At 39.5% G+C, this 17,892-nt stretch overlaps 2 protein-coding genes across 4 annotated transcripts in view; both read left to right on the top strand.

The window, feature by feature from the left end:
- The first annotated feature begins 1,043 nt into the window (after positions 1-1,043).
- On the top strand, positions 1,044-12,984 carry LOC144207096 (tumor necrosis factor receptor superfamily member 14-like). 2 transcript variants are annotated; one of them, XM_077732345.1, is made up of 7 exons: positions 1,044-1,158; positions 4,189-4,290; positions 7,582-7,678; positions 7,772-7,897; positions 11,568-11,723; positions 12,235-12,322; positions 12,408-12,984. In XM_077732345.1, exons 2-7 carry the CDS (start codon positions 4,249-4,251, stop codon positions 12,568-12,570), a joined length of 672 nt encoding a protein of 223 aa, XP_077588471.1. In that variant the 5' UTR covers positions 1,044-1,158; positions 4,189-4,248; the 3' UTR covers positions 12,571-12,984. The 2 variants fall into 2 exon arrangements, with proteins under 2 accessions (XP_077588471.1, XP_077588464.1); XM_077732338.1 differs by lacking the exon at positions 1,044-1,158 and adding an exon at positions 1,571-1,687.
- A 1,512-nt stretch (positions 12,985-14,496) lies between these two features.
- Positions 14,497-17,892, top strand: part of prkcz (protein kinase C, zeta) — a 61,107-nt gene continuing 57,711 nt past the window's right edge. Inside the window, exons 1-3 of one of the 2 annotated variants that reach the window (XM_077718024.1) lie at positions 14,497-14,644; positions 14,754-14,848; positions 17,738-17,859. In XM_077718024.1, coding sequence (XP_077574150.1) covers positions 14,594-14,644; positions 14,754-14,848; positions 17,738-17,859 — 268 coding nt within the window. In that variant the 5' untranslated portion in view covers positions 14,497-14,593. The remainder of the gene's footprint in view (positions 14,645-14,753; positions 14,849-17,737; positions 17,860-17,892) is intronic. The other variant, XM_077718025.1, reaches the window with a different exon arrangement.

Raw genomic sequence — 17,892 nt, 5'->3', positions numbered from 1 at the left:
ATTTCGATTACATCCGGAGGGCCATTATCTCTTCCAACTGGGCTGCCAAAATTAATCGATTAATAAATTGACAGCGTTCTTGATCGTGCTAACCGATGGACATTCAAATTACATTTATTTTGCAATTATTGATTTGAAATTAGGAAACAGGAAGTAATCTTCAACCTTTATTTGAATTTCATCATAAAACAGAAAGTCGACACACTTTCCCGGGCCACACAAAATGATGCGGCGGGCCAGATTTGGCCCCGGAGCCGCCACTTTGACACCTGTGCTCTACATTATCTGATCACTTTTAGGATTTGAACCACAGATGCAAATTGTGCACGCATTATTTTTCATATTGAAAAATTGCGTTTGTGATGCTGAAAGCCAATATTTATTTGTTTGTATAAGATGTATTTTAACAGAAACAAATAAACAACATTGATAATTCCTGTTCAGGTTTGTTTTATTCCACAGCTTTAGACTTTTGTTTCTCCAGTAGTGTCTTTTGTTTTTATTGTCACATTTATTTTTTTCATTTCATTTTCTGAACCGCTTTACCCTCACTCGGGTTGCGTAGGGTGCTGGAATTTATCCCAGCTGCCTTCGAACACAAGACGGGGACACCTTGAACTCCACACGGCTGGGCCAACCTGGATTAAAATCAACCTGGATTAAAATCCAGGTCATTCCACCTGTGTGGAGTTTGCATGTTCGCCCCGGGCCTGCTTGGGTGTTGTCCGGGTACTACGATTTCCTCCCACATTCCAAAGACATGCATAGTAGGCTGATTCAACACTAAATTGCTCCTAGGTGTGAGTGTGAGCGTGAATGTTTGTTTCTCTCCTTGTGCCCTGCGATTGGCTGGCCACAGATTCAGGGTGTCCCACTGCCTCTGGCTCGAAGTCAGATGGGATACGCTCCTGTCAAAGCCATTTTCAAGACAGACTTTTCAAGAATAGCTGGAAATCATTAAGACAGGTCGACAACTCCGAAGCAAGCAAGCCTGTCACAACCGGGAACGGGAACAAACCTTTTCAGCACTAAATCGAATAAAAACGTATGGCAGAAATACGACAAGACAGGCTCGACTTTCAGCATTAGCTTCAATGGAAATAGTAAACAAGGAGGAAAGAAAGGACGATTGGTTTTGTGTACACATAAATATTTTTGGTGGGTAAAACATGGCTATATTCCTAAATACTATTTCAATTGTATGAGGTTATTATTGATGATTTTTTTTATGTGTCGCAGCTGCAGTAGAGGCTCTATAGCCATAAAATAGTTTTTGAGGGTTGGACTGATTCAGATATAGACATGAAGGTGACCTGCCAAAGCATGCAATATTTGAATCACAGTTTTGCAACGGAAATACGGAACTTATCTTCTATCATGCGTGATTTACTTTTCTGCGTCACATGGTTGATACGGACGATCCAATCTTCTAATATTTAGGGGGTGTAGTGCGCCATGGTACACTATAAAAAAACGGTTAAAAGGATGCATATACTCCCATTTTACATTTTTATGAGTATTGATACTTGTTTAACGAAATGGATAACAAATGAGTCGGCTATGAGTGTAAATACCAAAGATTCGATAGAGTCATGATTAGCGCGCACCTTTGGACGAGTGGTTCAGACCAGTCAAAGTGAAAGTAATAACAACAAAAAATTCAAACGATGTGACCTTCAAATCGCCGGTGAGTCATTCGCAATGCAACACGCTGTGTTTAGTTTACAGATGCTAGTTGTTTTAATTGAAGTACATAGAAGTGTGTAGGGTGTTACGCATTCCACATCTCACGCCAGAACACCACGCCTTGTAGACGGAAAGGCAAAAAACATGGACGTCACTGACAAATACATGAAGGAAGTACACTGCAAACTTCTAAAGTATCGCTTTTATATCTTATTCATTAACACTGAACCTCCTGGTTCATGTAGTTATAGTTGGATTAGGCTCCAGCACCCTGGTGAGGAGTGTTTGAGAAAATGAATAAATAATTAGTAACTAATATTTAACACGATGGGAGTAGGAGTGTCCATCCTCCGTACCTGCGGTCACGCGCCTCCATGGGTTTTGGCCCATTTCCAGACAAATATTATACTGATGTGCTAAAAAGTCTCAGGTAATTGGAAGGGTCGATAACACTTTGGTTATTTATGACAACATTTGCTTTTTTTTTTTACCCAAAGAAACATTTTAATGACTATTAACAATTAAATATCGACAGTTGAGCTGCGCCTTTTTTACAGGCTCATCTTTGCTCAAATTTGTCGCCTCCATGTGCGTGGGGATGTGAACTGCATACCATTTTGAATATGGAGAGAAACGGTCAAATTGAACAAAATTCTAATAAAAAAATGACAACATTTAAATGCCTTAGATGGAATGCAGTTTATAAATCAATAAAAATAAAATGAATAGTTTAGATGTTTATCATTATGCTATATTTTTGTATTTCATCTCATTTTCTGAACCAAGTGTACCTCAGCTGACTGGGCCAGAGGTGGGGGACACCCTGAATTGGTGGCCAGCCAATCACAGGGCCCAAACAATCGTTCACGCTCACACTCATACCTAGGGGCAATTTAGAGTGTCCAATTATCCTACCATGCTTGTCTTTGGAATGTGGGAGGAAAATCGGAGTACCCGGAGAAAACCCACGCAGGCCCCGAGAGAACATGCAAACTCCACACAGGTGGACCGACCTGGATTTGAACCCAGATCCCCCACTGTGAGGCCAATGGCCCAAGCCGCCATTTTTTTTGTATTTGTTTTGTATTCTTACATATTCTGGTTTGTTATAAATCAATTCCTTGTGATAGGTGGATAGAGGTTCTTTTTTTTCCACACCAATGTCAGAAATATCTGATCCACAACGCAATTTTGCTTGGCTCTGGAAAATATCATCAAACTTGTACAGTGACAGTAATTTCTACTGAAAAACATGTATTTTGAATTATCGTGTTCATTAAAATGAAACTACTGTGGTTATTTATTCATTATTTTCAACACGGCTTATTATTGTCAAGGTTGCAGGTTGGTGGAGCCTATGCCAGGAGATTTTGGGCAAAAGGCGGACCACACTCCTGACTGGACGCCAGTCAGTCCTAGGGGACACATAAAGACAGACACCCATTTGCACTCCCAATCCCAACATTTGCAAGGAAAACATTTTTATCTTGAATGGGAAGATGTCTGCATAGGCGGATTGATCACTCAAAGTAGTCCCTAGATCTGAGCGTGTGCATAGGTGGTTCTTAGTCTCTTTGTGCCCCCCGATTGGCTAGCAACCGGTTCAGCTGTTCCTCCGGCTACTATCCATAGTTGCCTGAGATAGGCTTCAGCACATCTGTTACATTTGGGAGGATACATGGAGCGTATAATGCATTAATCAATAATGGAGCTACCTTTCAGTTTTATAAACATTCACAATTGAGCACCAGGAGACAAACAACCATTCACGCTCACATTCATACCTAGGGGAAATTTAGAGTGTCCAATAAGCCTACCATGCGTGTCTTTGGAATGTGGGAGGAAACCGTAGTACTCGGGAAACACCCAAAGCAGAAGAACATGCAAACTCCACACCGGTGGATCGGCTTGAATTTGAACCCAGGTCCCTTATTGTGAGGTACACGCGCTAAGCACTCAACCCGCCGGGCTGTCCGGTCATGCAATTTGATATTTTTAAAGACCGATTACAATTTAAAGATTCTGGGAGAAAAAAATCACCCACTTACAGTTGTCGTAAAGTGATGGCCTTGTTATACAGTCCAGTTCAGTTTAGAAAGGTTTATTTAAATAAAGTAATTGCGTGTTTCATTGTCTTAAGATCAGTCCTTTTTGAAGGCAGCCTCCAGTGGCATTTTCTGGTACTGCAGGGTTTTAAAAAACTTTTTGGGCTTCAACTTTCCACCGCTTTTGTTTCCCACTAAATGTCCTTGTTTGTACCAGGTAACTGAGAGGAGAGACATACTATTTCAAGAAGCACGGGCCTTTGTTAAGTCAGAGAAAATTTGGTTGTTTTTACAAAACAAAACACCCTCCGAACTTTGAATACAATTGAACAAAAATCAAATCCATTATTTACTTCTGGGTGCACTAGCATCAATTGCCTAACAGTTGAGTATGTTGCACTTAACGGAGAAGCCAGTTTAGATTTACATTGACTTAAAATGTTTCCTTTTTTTCCAGATACATCTGATTTTGGATTTGCACCTAAGTTCATGCAGAATGCCCCGTTATTAAGGTAGAATGGTGTCAGGAAACAATCATCTCACTGTTCATCATATAATGGTAAAACAATCCAAACAAATCAACATTTGTGATGTAGCAAGCTATTCTACCTCTGACTAAGAAATGACTGGCTGTCAGCGGCGGTCCGTGAATTTTCTAGCGACGCCTTCAGCTGTCGGAATCAATCCAACCCTCAAAAACTATTTTATTGCTATAAAACCTCTACTGCAGCTACAGCTTGCGACACATAAACATCATCAAAAATAACCTCATACAATTTAAATATTATTTAGGAACAAAGCCATATTTTACTCACCAAAAATCCTTTTTACCTGTACACAATATTCATCCTCCTTTCTTTCCTCCTTCTTTTCTATCGCCATCGAAGCTAATGCTGAAAGTCGAGGTTGTCCTGTCGTATTTCTGGCAAACGTTTTTATTCGATTTAGTACTGAAAATGTCCGTTCCCGGTTGTGACAGGCTTGCTTGCTTTGGAGTTGTCCGACCTTCCTCAATGCTGTCCAGCTTTATTTTTCTTGAAAAGTCCGTCTTGAAAATGGCTTTGACAATAAATGTGCAAAAAAATCAAATTCTTCTCCTCCTTCAGCCTTCAGACAAAATTGCTCTTAAATCAGCACAACAATATATTTGCTTGCGCAGCTCGCTCCAGATACAGTTTGGTAGCTCTGGCTAGTCCGCTCTATCAATAGCCAATCATAGTTGGTAAAAGCGATGACGTAGCTCTACGCTTGCGCGGAGGCAATGATGTATCCCCACGCCTGCGAGAAGGCTTTGGTGTCACCAAATTGAATTCTCATTGGTTAAACCAACAGTCTTATCGACGCTTTTTTAATGCAGCAGAGCCTGCAGAACTGATTGTGAAAGCCTTGAGGCAGATTTCTGACCCTGGCAACAAATAATGGCTGAAATGTGATTGGTTAAATGCTTCAATATGAAAACACACATCTAGAACCGGGGGGAAAGGAATGAAAGGAAGTTGACAGACAATTTGGAATTATTTAAAAAGTATTCATGGGCAAAATATAATTGACATCAATCTGTGATTCAGATATTTCTTAGGCCGGCAGAGAAGGCCTTGAAGGCTCTGACGGCACACCACTGCTGGCTGTTTTAATTTGACTTCTTTAGTACAGAAATATGTCAGTTATGACAATATAAATTATTTTGAAAAAATATAAAGTAGTGGAACATTGTCTTTGAAGCACTAGTTGCCTCAACATGTAGTCTTTAGTTAAGCTGATGCCAACAGTTCCCCTAAAAGAGACGATGCTTTGTAGTTTTAAGATGCTTTTTGTGAAGCTCATTCCAAATGGTCTTTTATTTTCATAAATTGATATTTTACAGATTTTTAAGGGGTAACCTATCCACCATTATTTCTATTCATCTAGCTGCCCTTTTTACAGTAAAAGTACTGCTTTGCATAATCTTGTGGCTGGTGAAATTCAATCATCAAAAATTAAATACAACACTTAACTTTCACAGTTTATTTTTTCTTTTGTTGGTCAAAGTTAAATGGGGGGGGGGATTCAAAAAGTGCATTTGCATTAGAAATTTAGTTAGAAAGGTATTTATTTAATTTATTTGAATGGGGCAGTGCATATTAATGAGCAAGTATACTGTGGGGCAAATAAAAACTAAAGTATTTAGTCAACCACCAATTGTGCAAGTTCTCCTACTTGAAAATATTAAAGGCCTGTAATTGTCAACATGCGTAAACCTCAACCATGAGAGACAGTGTAAAAAAAACAGAAAATCACATAGTTTGATTTTTAAAGAATTTATTTCCAAATTAGAGTGGAAAATAAGTATTTGGTCACCTACAAACAAGCAAGATATCTGGCTGTCAATGAGGCCCAACTTCTAACGAGGTTTAATGAGGTCTAACTTCTAACAAGGTCTAGCAAAGTCTCCACTCGTTATCTGTATTAATATCATCTGTTCTGTCTCATTATCGGTATAAAAGACACCTGTCCACAGTCTCAGACTTGCACACTCCAAACTCCACCATGGCCAAGAGCAAAGAGCTGTCAAAGGTCACCAGAGACAAAATTGTAGTCCTGCACCAGGCTGGGAAGACAGAATCTGCAACAAGTAAAACGCTTGGTGTATAGAAATGAACTGTGGGCGCAATTATTCCAAAATGGATGATGTACAAGACCACTGATAATCTCCCTCGATCTGGGCTCCATGCAAGAGCTCGCCCTGTGTGGCGTCAAATGATAACAAGAACGGTGAGCAAAAATCTCAGAACCCCACGGGCGGACATAGTGAATGACCTACAGAGAGCTGGTACCACAGTAACATAGGCCACTATCAGTAACAATGTGCCGCTAGGGATTCAAATCCTGCACTGCCAGATGTGTCCCACTGCCGAAGCCAGTACACATCCTGTCTGGTTTGCTAATGAACATTTGGATGATCCAGAAGAGGACAGGGATAATGCGTTATGGTCAGATGAAACCCAAATAATAGAAGTTTTCTGTAGAAACATAGGTTCTCGTGTTTGGAGTAGAAAGAATACTGAATTGCATCCGCAGAACACCATACCCACTGTGAAGCATGGGGGTGGGAACATCATGCTTTGGGGCTGTTTTTCTGCAAAGGGACCAGGACGCCTGATCTGTGTAAAGGAAAGAATGAATGGGGCCATGTATCGAGAGATTTTGAGTGAAAATCCCATTCCACCAGCAAGGACATTGAAGATGAGACGTGGCTGGGTCCTTCAGCATGACAATGATCCCAAACAGACGGCCAGAGCAATAAAGGAAGGGCTTTGTAAGAAGCATTTCAAGGTCCTGGAGTGGCCTAGCCAGTCTCCAGATTTCAACCCAATAGAAAATCTGTGGAGGGAGTTGAAAGTCCGTCTTGCCCAACGACAGCCCCAAAACTTTACTGCTCTCGAGGATATCTGCATGGAGGAATGGGCCAAAATGCCAGCAACAGTGTGTGAAAAGCTTGTGAAAAGTTGCAGAAAATGTTTGGCCTTGTTATAGCAAACAAAGGGTACATAAAGCATTAAGATACATTTTTGGTATTGACCACATACTTATTTTCCACTAGTATTTGCAAATAAATTCTTTAAAAATCAAACCGTGTTTATCTTTTTCCACATTTTGTCTCATGGTTGAGGTTTACCCAGGTTGAAAATTACAGGCCTCTAATCTTTTCAAGTAGCAGATCTTGCACATTTGGTGGTTGACTAAATACTTATTTGCCCTACTGTATGTCCATGTAAATATGATAATTAGCCAAAATGCCAATGGAAAGCCATATTGCAGATTTTTCTTCATTCATTGTAGCTAGAACTAACAACTTCTTGTCTCGTCATAGATTGTCCTAATTTATGTCTTTCGGACCAGTACACTTGAATGTCATCAAACTCAGTATCAGCGAGATGATAACCAATGTTGTTCGAAATGTTCAATTGGTAAGACAACATTCATTTCACATTGTTTCCCCGAGCAATGAGGAGGTGGTTAATTTGAGACCTGATTCTGGTGCTCTGCTCTTTTTTATTCAGGAACAAGTGTTCGGAAGGATTGCACTAAATATGGAAGCACTTCATGTCAGTTGTGCATGAAGGATACCTACATGAATATCCCGACTGGACAAAAACATTGCTTTCCATGCACAAACTGCAGCACAGGTAAATATTATGTCATCAATTATTAGGCACTAGGGACTGCAAACATTTCAAGTACATTTTGGTTCCAGTTTTGGTAGCCATGAGTTCACTTTCCACTTGCGAAAGCTGAAAAGAACTATGACAATTTTGATTGTCAGTCTCGTTTTTTTTTTTTTTCGCAAATTGGATAGAAAACTCATACGGATTTTTTTGCACTCTTTTTAAGTCCCATTATCCCGATATTTACATCCTATTTAGATGATAGACTTTAGTCAAAGACAATTTTAAAAAGATTTATTATGACCCGTACACATCCGTTAAAACAAAATTAATTCTGTAATGGTTTGCCTCTGCATAGATGAAACGGATGATGTAGTGAGGCTGGAATAATAAAGAGGCAATATGGATAAATGGTAAACAGTAATCCAGACTTGTACTCTATATCATGTGACGAACTGGAATACAAAATTGAAAGTGGCCCAGGGGAGGAAGTAAGCCCCGTAGAATATGATCCCGATTTGACCATAACAAGTTTAAACCGGAGACAAAACCGTCGTACCACGACAAAAGTGAGAGAGAGAGATCACTCGACACGAAGCATTTTAGGCTTCATTAACATAAGTTTTCAAGTAAACCACTGTATGTCAAACATCATATTTATATGTATATAAATATTTACCAGCAAGCATAGTGATTGAAAAACTAAAACCGTATTTTTACGACTATTAAGCGCATCGTATTTTTGCCGCAATGTCAACAAGCGCTATTTCTGTATTTTAGACACACAAAGGATGTGCCATTCTTTTAGACACAGCCAGGCATGGCATATATATTATTTATTGATGAATACGAACCGTTATAGCACTGGCTAAGCTACGGAAACAGCCCCAGACACTATTTCCGGTGCGCAGTGACTGCTGGGATGTGGTTTTTTTGTCAATACACCCAGGATGAAGGCAAACACACTAAAAACAAGTTTTTAAAAAGGTAACGCAGGCAAAACTGAGTTTGTTTATACATACTTTATTTATTTTTACAATGAACTCACTTCATCACCATCAAAGTCTTCATTTTCGGTGTCTGAATTGAACAATTGGCCAAATGAGTTCAGAACGCCGGGTCCCCCATCTTCATTCTCAGAGTTGGCGTTATTGCAAAGAGGCTCCTCGGAAATGATGCCGGCTTTGTCAAAAGCTCGAACAACCGTATTTATGGATGAGTTTCGAACCGTAGTAGCCCTAGCTATAGGAAGCAGCCCCAGACGCTATTTTCGGTGCGCAGTGACTGCTGGGATATATAGTCCTTTTGTCAATACACCCAGGTTGACGGCTGTGATAACTTTGCACTAATAGTATCCAGTGGAGGTCAGTGAATTTTCTCATAGCGCCCTCAACGAATCGATCCAACCCTCAAAAACTATTTTATGGCTATAAAACCTCCACTGCAGCTACAACTACGACACAAAAAAATCAATAAATAATAAATGAGTATAAAAAATCCACTTCCTAGTAGCACTTATTGATTAAATACAAATACCAGAGCTTTTCAGACATTTCAAGACAGCGACGGATTTCAATGGCGAAACGGCAAAGGTTGCACTAAAATGGGGTAAAATCCACTTCCGAGTAGCATTTAGTGATTAAATACGAACACTGAAGCTTAAATACAAACACTGGAGCTTTCTCAACAAACCGTGACAACTCAAGTTTATCCTCACTAGGGTCGCAGGGGATGCTGGAGCCTATCCTAGCCGAATTCGGTACACCCTGAATTGATGGCCAGCCAATCGCGGTGCACAAGGAGACAAACAACCATTCATGCTCACACTCATACCTAGGGGCAATTTAGAGTGTCCAATTAGCCTACCAGGAGGAATGTGGGAGAAAACCAACACAGGCCCGGGGAGAACATGCAAACTCCACACCGGTGGACCGATCAGGATTTGAACCCAGGTCTCCCACTGTGAGGCCGACGTGCTAACCACTCATCCGCTGGGCTGCCCTGAAAGGAAAACTTCCAAGCAAAATAAAGTTAATTTGCAGCTTGTAGGTTTGCTCATAAAAAGGTTGGGGTCTATCACCATCTATTTCTCCCTCATAGATATCATTATGAATCTTGTAGCGCTGAAACCCCAAGGTTCAGCCAGTTGAACTTAGCTCCAGAGGCTTTGTGTAATGCCGTTTATCTAGAAGGAAATTGGTTGTCAAAGTCATTATGTCACTGCTTGATTGCTTCTATTTTTCCCGGCATGTTCAAGGTCCAACCCATGTCCATGGGCACACACTTGACTGAGTGTGCTATCACCACCTCAATCTTGCTTTATCTAACATAAAATCATTTATTTAAAAATGTGTGACAATATTAAGCACCAATTGTGACTTTACACTACTTGATAATAGAGCTTTTTAACGACTCTCCTGTGATTCTGTTCTAGTGTCAGAGTACACAGGTCCCGTACACTTTTGATTAGCAGAATGGTCAGGTAGGAGTCCAGGAATATTTAAAAAAAAATATTCTTATGTTGTTGCTAATCAATGAGAGAATGCATTGCAGAAGAGTCTGCTGCGAAAAAAAAAGAAAATTAAAGCAGTTCTATAAGTAATATCTCAGTTCTGTTATCATCAGTTTCCATATTTTAGCTCACAGGTTACTCCTAACCCTAACCCTTCGTTTGAATTAAATGATTTGATTCAATTTTTCTCAAGGTATGTTTTGCCGATACTGATGCCAGAGTTTTTCATCCACTAAAAATAATCCAAGTCAAGATGAAGAGACAAATGCTATTTTTATCATTAAAATGAGCACCGGTGGTACATCCTCAAGAAATGCATTCTTTGCAAGATGGTCTGCATCCTTAGTTTCTAAAGAGAATCAAGCCAAGTCAGTTTGTCTACTAGTTTGATAGATGAAATGCAAAAACATTGTTGAGATTTTGTTTTGTTAAAGGCAACCAATGTCATTCAAACGACTGAAATATTTCAGTAACAAAATAATCCAATAGATAACAAAAAATGTGTATGTCTTTGCTTTATTTGATGTGTTAATAATTGTGTCATATATGAACGTTGACCATGTTAAACCGACCAAAGAGCATTGAATAAAATGAAATGAGGGCAGGTAATATCGAAAAATTGAAATATACCCAGGGCAACAAATAGGATTTAAGTAATTGTGACAATTATCAACTCTAGTTCATCTAATCTCATTTTCTGAACCCCTTTATCCTCACTAGGCTTCTGAGGGGTGATGGAGCCTATCCCAGCTGACTTCAGGCCAGAGGCGGGGGACATCCTTAATTGGTGGCCAGCCAATCGCAGAGCACAAGAAGACACAACCATTCACGCTCACACTCATGTCTAGGGGCAATTTAAAGTCTTTAGGTCAGCCTACCATGCATGTTTTTGGAATGTGGGAGGAAACCAGAGTACCCAGAGAAAACCCATACAGGCACATTCCAAAGACATGCATGTTAGGCTGATTGGACACTATAAATACGGGTGTGAGTGTGAATGGTTGCCTGTCTGCTTTTGCACTGCAGTCGGCTGGCCACCTCTGGCCTGTAGTCAGCTGGAATAGGCTCCAGGACCCCCCGCGACCTCAGTGAGGATTAAAGCAGTTCAAAAAATGAATGAATAAACTCAAACGAGTTTGATATGCAACGATTTTTTCTTTTTTCTTCTTCTGGCTATAGGATCTGGTCTAGAAGTAAAGCGGGAGTGTACTGACATCTCGGACACCTTGTGTAAACCACTCGACGGATTTTTCTGTTTGGACACTTTTGCCGATAGCTGTCGACACGCACAGAAACACAAAATCTGTCAACCAGGACAATACATCAGCCAAAAAGGTTCTTACAATTTCTTCTCACGTCTTCATGAAAATAATCGAAACTGTCGAACTATGTAGATCAATGGCGTGTTCTTGTTTTAAAAGGTTCTCAGTATGTTCCACGGCTTTCCAATTTCTTATTCAAATATTTTTTTCACTTTTTAGGCCTAATTTGTAAATATTGTTTGCCCTTGGAACACATTGTTTCATCAAATCTTTGCTATTTAAAAATTTATTATTAAATTAAATTCCTGATGCAAACAGAAAAAATCCTTAAATGGGACAAAGCTATTCCTGAAATGGGGTCGACGGAAGTCGGCAGGTCTGGAACATAATCGATATTTAAAAAAATCTTCTGCACAAAATGGCCACTGGGATACATTACCACTGTCAATTAGAAACTGCTTCAGGAATACAGTTGTATTGTTATTGTATTAAAGTTTCTGGTTCCATTTTCACACTTGCTTCTTTCTAGGAGAGATTATATCTGAGAATACAATGGATTATATTAACTTAATTTGCATTTACAGGAACCCCATTTAATGACACTATATGCCTAGACTGCTTTAATGAAACCTTTTCTCCTGGGAACTTCACAGTCTGTCAGCCACACAAAAAGTGAGTGAAGCTTCAATGAATTTAAGTTGTTCTTCCATGGATATCAACATTTCATTTTGCTTTTCTATTTTACTTGTCATTCTAGATGTGATTCTGAAGATCTTGTGATATATCCTGGAACTATATCGACTAATACCAAGTGTGGACGGAAAAATTATCATTTGTTTACAATAATTTTTGTCTTGTGGATTTTTTGTGTCCTAATCATTGTTTGGCGTGTGTGTTCGCCCAGGTCAGCTGTAAAATAATCTTGATTACTTCCTGATTACTTCCTGGTGTGTGTATTTAATTGCCAATTATCCTGGAACTATATCGACTAATACCAAATGTGGACGAAAAAATTATCCTTTGTTTATAATAGTCTTTGTCGTGTGGCTTTTTTGTGTCCTATTCATTGTTTGGCGTGTTTGTTCGCCCATGTCAGCTGTAAAATAATCTTGATTACTTCCTGATGTGTGTATTTAATTGCCACGGAAATGGTAGTCATTGTCGAGTCGTCTGCGCATGTCCATGCGTAACTTCCTGCGTGACACGCCGTGTTACAGCATTCATCGCTAAAAGGTATCATTCCCCATACTCCGGTTCTGTTACGTCTTGGGATATTCAAGCCCTTGTTGTTTTGTAAACCATGTGAGAGTCATTAAAAGCTACACTCATGAGAACAGCCTGTCTCGTTTTATCCTGCGTCCCCGCGAATGCGTCTTACTTCCCCGGTCGCGCCACGACGATGAAAAAGAGTGATCAGAATCAACCTTGAATGTGTGGTGCGAGTAATAAAAACACTTTGACATTTGTTTTTGTCGTATTTGTATTGAAGTGAGGTGGCTTGAGTGTTTAGCGCGTTGGCCTCACAATAGGGGAACCTGGGTTCAAATCCAGGTCAGTCCACCTGTGAGGAGTTTGCATGTTCTCCCTGTGTGGGTTTCCTCTGGGTACTCCGGTTTCCTCCCACATTTCAAAAACATGCATGCTAGGCTGATTGGACACTCAAATTGCCCGAGTGTTAGGTTGAAAGGTTGTTTGGCTCCTTGTGCCCTGCAATCAGCTGGCCACCAATTTCTGTCCCCTGCCTCTGGCCCGGAGTCAGTCACCCCCCGCGACCCTAATGAGAATAAAGCGGTTCACAAAATGAGATGAGAGAGAATATTTCTGCAGAGCAATGCTTGCACTGGTTTACCTGCATGTTATTCAAAAGAAAAATATAATAGTAAGTGGGTTGATACAATAAACTTAATAAATAAAGATTTTTTTCTTTACTCCTTGGCTGCCATTGACAGAGTAGAGGTCCCTTCCATTTGAAGTAGGAACACAATAAATACATGTTAATACCCTGCCAACCTCCGAGTTGAAATGGGTTGGACGCTTACTAAAGATACACTTTTAAATTGACAGAAGTAAGATTAAAAGAACCACATTGGCAAGCATGGTAGTAAAAAATATTGCAACTACCTTAAAAAACATAGGCATAGGCACAGAGCATCCAAGTGAAGACATCTTCTCTCTGAGCCATATACAGTAGGTCCAGAACATGACCCCAGTGCAGTGGCAGAGCAAAAGCTTGCACATGGAGGAACCACGGACCCCACCAGGATCGAGAAAACCTTGGAAAAGGTAAAAGATTATCGTAAAAAAACACACAAAATCATTTAAAAATAGAACAACTTAACCTTGAAAATGATCATGGGTAATTAACAAATGTAAAAAGCGAAAATTACAAACGTAAAAAATCCATAATAGACATTATTATTACACCCATTTATTCATTTTCTGAATCGCTTACCCTCGCGGGGGGTGCTAGAGCCCATCTCAGCCAACTATGGACACCGGGAGGGGGGCACCTTTTTCTGTTGGCCAACCAATCGCAGGGCACAAGGGAGACAGACAACCATTGTGGGAGCAAACTGGAATACCAGGAGAAAACCAGAATGTGGCCACTCCCTCACCCGTTATTAAATTAATATTTATAAAGATAATTTTAAAAACAGATAAATTAATACCTAAATTAATAATGTCTTTCTTGAGCTAGTATTTTTAAATAACATGGTAATATTCTCTAATAATATTCTCTGATCCATAAACAGGTGATTTTGTCTATCGTTACCATGGCAAACCGTAACTCAAGTAGTTGTCAGGTGGCCAAGAAGCGAGTTTGTTTCAAACTAAAGGTGTTAAAACTAATTCACCCCGGGTGTTTATTGCCTTCACAAAGCGTATATTTTATATTGAAAGGTCTATCCGGAACCATCTGATGTAACAACTAAAGTTTGACTCATGCGGTTGCGAAACTCTCTACGTTATCTCAACCCAAGAAACTTTCAAGTCGTACGCTAAGTTTATATTTCTGTTTGTCACGGATAAAACTTATATTTATCTTCTAAAATTAGCGATCGGTAGTTCACTACCGAAAGCTGATTAAACCGGCCTTTCTTAGGAGCCTGGCAAAAGTACAATGCATATGCTAGCGTCAAACGGATCCGTAATGGACCTGGAGTCCGAGTCGGTAAAAATTAAAGCGCACTACTGCGGGTAAGTAGGAACGCAAAATCTATTTAAATTGTGGAAGTAAAAGAAGAAGTTTTGCGATTAGGTTTCTGTCTGATAATTGTAGAGATACACCTGTTGAAAACTGTTAATATGTTTGTTAATATGTTAATATAGTGTTTGACTGCCATTGTCGGCAATTGACGTCCAATCAATTTGAATTGAGATGGTCGACCATCCTCCTACCTATTCAAATAGTTTGGACGTCTACCACTGTCAAATTATTTTTATTTATATACCCAGTGGAAGGTTGAAAATAGTCACGTGATTGGAGGTCTATCATCGCAATAGCAGGGAAATAGTTAGTGTGTGTGAATTCGAAACATACATATTCTGTACATGTATTTTTTTTGGTCTGGTCAGGGTCTGTGTTATGGCTGAATGTACTTTATTTACTTATAATTGTGGGTGTTGGTGCTTTGTTCCCAAGACTTAACTCTGGAATGTACTGTAGTATTTAACTCTCAAGTCAGCTGGCTTTTTAAAAATCACATCACTGTCTTTTGGAGAAAAATGAAAAATTGTTGCAAGACATGAATAGCAGGAATCCATGTGGTTAATTTAAGCTTGTCAGACACACACCCTCATTTTTTTCATGGGATGACGTGCATCCAAGAAGATAGGTTTAAACAAAGGAATATAGAACGTGCCAAGTAAAGTGCTAGGAATGCATGGGAATGCTGTGCATCTTTTGATGATATTATTGCGAAGTACTGTTTATGCAATTCCGAGAGCAATTCCTTGTGACCCACACTTAGAAAACTAGTTCTATGATGGAGGAGACTCCTAATTGTCATATGAAATCTGGTTATTTTTTTAGATGTTGACCAGAGTAGAGTAGACTAGAGTAAACCACACGTTATAAGAGAAGTAATCACACTCCATTTTGTCACCATATGTGGGAAGCAGACTTGTATATTGTGTTCACCACTTTGCAGTCTTTGTAATTTTTGTTGCCTCTCTGCAGCACTCTTTATCTTAGTATATTATATTAGATTAGATAACTTTATTCATCCCATATTCAGGAAATTTCCCTGTCACAAAAGACATTTTAGACCAGCGGCGGTCCGTGAATTTCCTAACGACGCCTTCAGCTTTCTGAACCAATCCAACCCTCAAAAACGATTTTTATGGCTATAAAACCTCTACTGCAGCTACAGGTGCGACACATAAAAAAGCATCAATAATAACCTCATACAATTGAAATATTATTTAGGAATATAGCCAAATTTTACTAACCAAAATCCATCCTCCGTCCTTTCCTCCTTCTTTTCTGTTGCCATCAAAGCTAATGCTGAAAGTCGAGCGTGTCCTGTCGTATTTCTGGCATACGTTTTTATTCGATTTAGGGCTGAAAATGTTCCATCCCGGTTGTGACAGGCTAGCTTGCTTCGTAGTTGTCCGACCTTTCTTAATGGTGTCCAACTGTTCTTGAAAACTGCTATTAAATCAACACAACCATATATTTGCTTGTGCAGTTCACTCCAGATACAGTTGGTAGCTGTGGCTCGTCCACGCTATCACTAACCATTCATAGTTGGTGAAAGCGGGCCACCGCTGTTTTACACATATTTCAAACCTTTTCAATTAAAGGATCACTTAATCAATTGAAAAATGACTGCTGAGTAATATAGATGTTTTTTTTTTTCTAATACAAAACACTGAGCACATTTAAGGTCTGGTGGTTGTGCCGATACAACAATACTGCAGGGTGCTCCGTCATTGGAATGTGGCCTCAAAGGTCATTTCCATCTATTTTCTACAATTTATAATGTTTAGGTTCCTGGGTTAACAGGAGCCTAATTGCAGCTTTTAACTGTTTTGTCACAATAGGGTACCTATCTAGGCTTACATTGAAGAAGTGCAGTAAATAATTGAAATACCTTCCATGTTGTTATTATTGGTGAAATAAATGAAAGTCCGTGGGAATTAGTTTTACGTGATTTAATATTCTAAAACCCTTGTACTAGAAGTATGTGTACTTGCGTGGATCTGTCCTCCTAACTTTAAAGATGGCGGGTGATTGATCATGACAGAATATAATTGGATTGAGAAAGTTAATCTACAAAGAAGCAAACCGATGGTGCAGTGGTTCCTCTGCCTGATTTCAGTACAGACAGCTTGGTATTTGATTTGGTGGCGTCGTAATTCTAAGTGCGAATGGTGGTCTGCCTCCATGTGATCCCTTGTACAACTGACTAGAAACCAGTCTTGTGTGTGCTCAGCTGGGATAGGTTCCAGCACTCACGACCCTGACAAGGACAAGCGGTATTGAAAATGAATGGATAAACATAGCAGAACATTTTTTACAGCAATATGTTTCCTACTTATTTCAAAATGGCACCTGATCAGTATTCGTTCATTCTACAACACTATCAAACACCATTTTCAAGTTTTGTTACAATACGCCAGGACGGATCAATACGGGATGCACACTTTTTTCTGTGAATATGGGACGTAACAGTGCATCATTATGGTCAAGTTGCTATGAAAGTGCAGTTTAAATGGAATTTAAATCAATGGATTTTCTGGATCAAAGATATTTTTATTGGTAGCCACAATATGCTTGTTACATTCTTATGCATGACTAATTCTTGTGAATTTCACACGCCCTACAATATAGCACTAGTACTCAACACCAGTGCAAGGGTCACATTCTTGCTACCACTCTATTGTTTTTAGTTGTGTATAATGTACCTCTAAAGAAGGACCTGAGTATAAAGGTAGTACATGCCAAATTGACAACTGTTTTAATTGTCTTTAGTCAACTAACAAGCCAAAAACTGACCATAAAATATTGGGAGGTTACATAAAGTACATTCTACGTGACCTGTGGTTCACTCAACCAAGTGGCTCGACTGTATTTGTGTGCAGAGACATGTTGATAACAGACCTGGCTGCCACTTTAACCTTTGTGGAGCTTTGTGAAGAAGTGAGAATGATGTGCAGCTTCACCAGACACCAGCCCTTCACACTCAAGTGGATTGATGATGAAGGTTGGTGTTCACACTGAAACAGTGCCTATGATT

Source organism: Stigmatopora nigra, chromosome 1 (assembly GCF_051989575.1).
Source record: "Stigmatopora nigra isolate UIUO_SnigA chromosome 1, RoL_Snig_1.1, whole genome shotgun sequence".
Classification (NCBI taxonomy): Eukaryota; Metazoa; Chordata; class Actinopteri; order Syngnathiformes; family Syngnathidae; genus Stigmatopora; species Stigmatopora nigra.
This window is presented reverse-complemented; position numbering and strand designations above follow the sequence as displayed.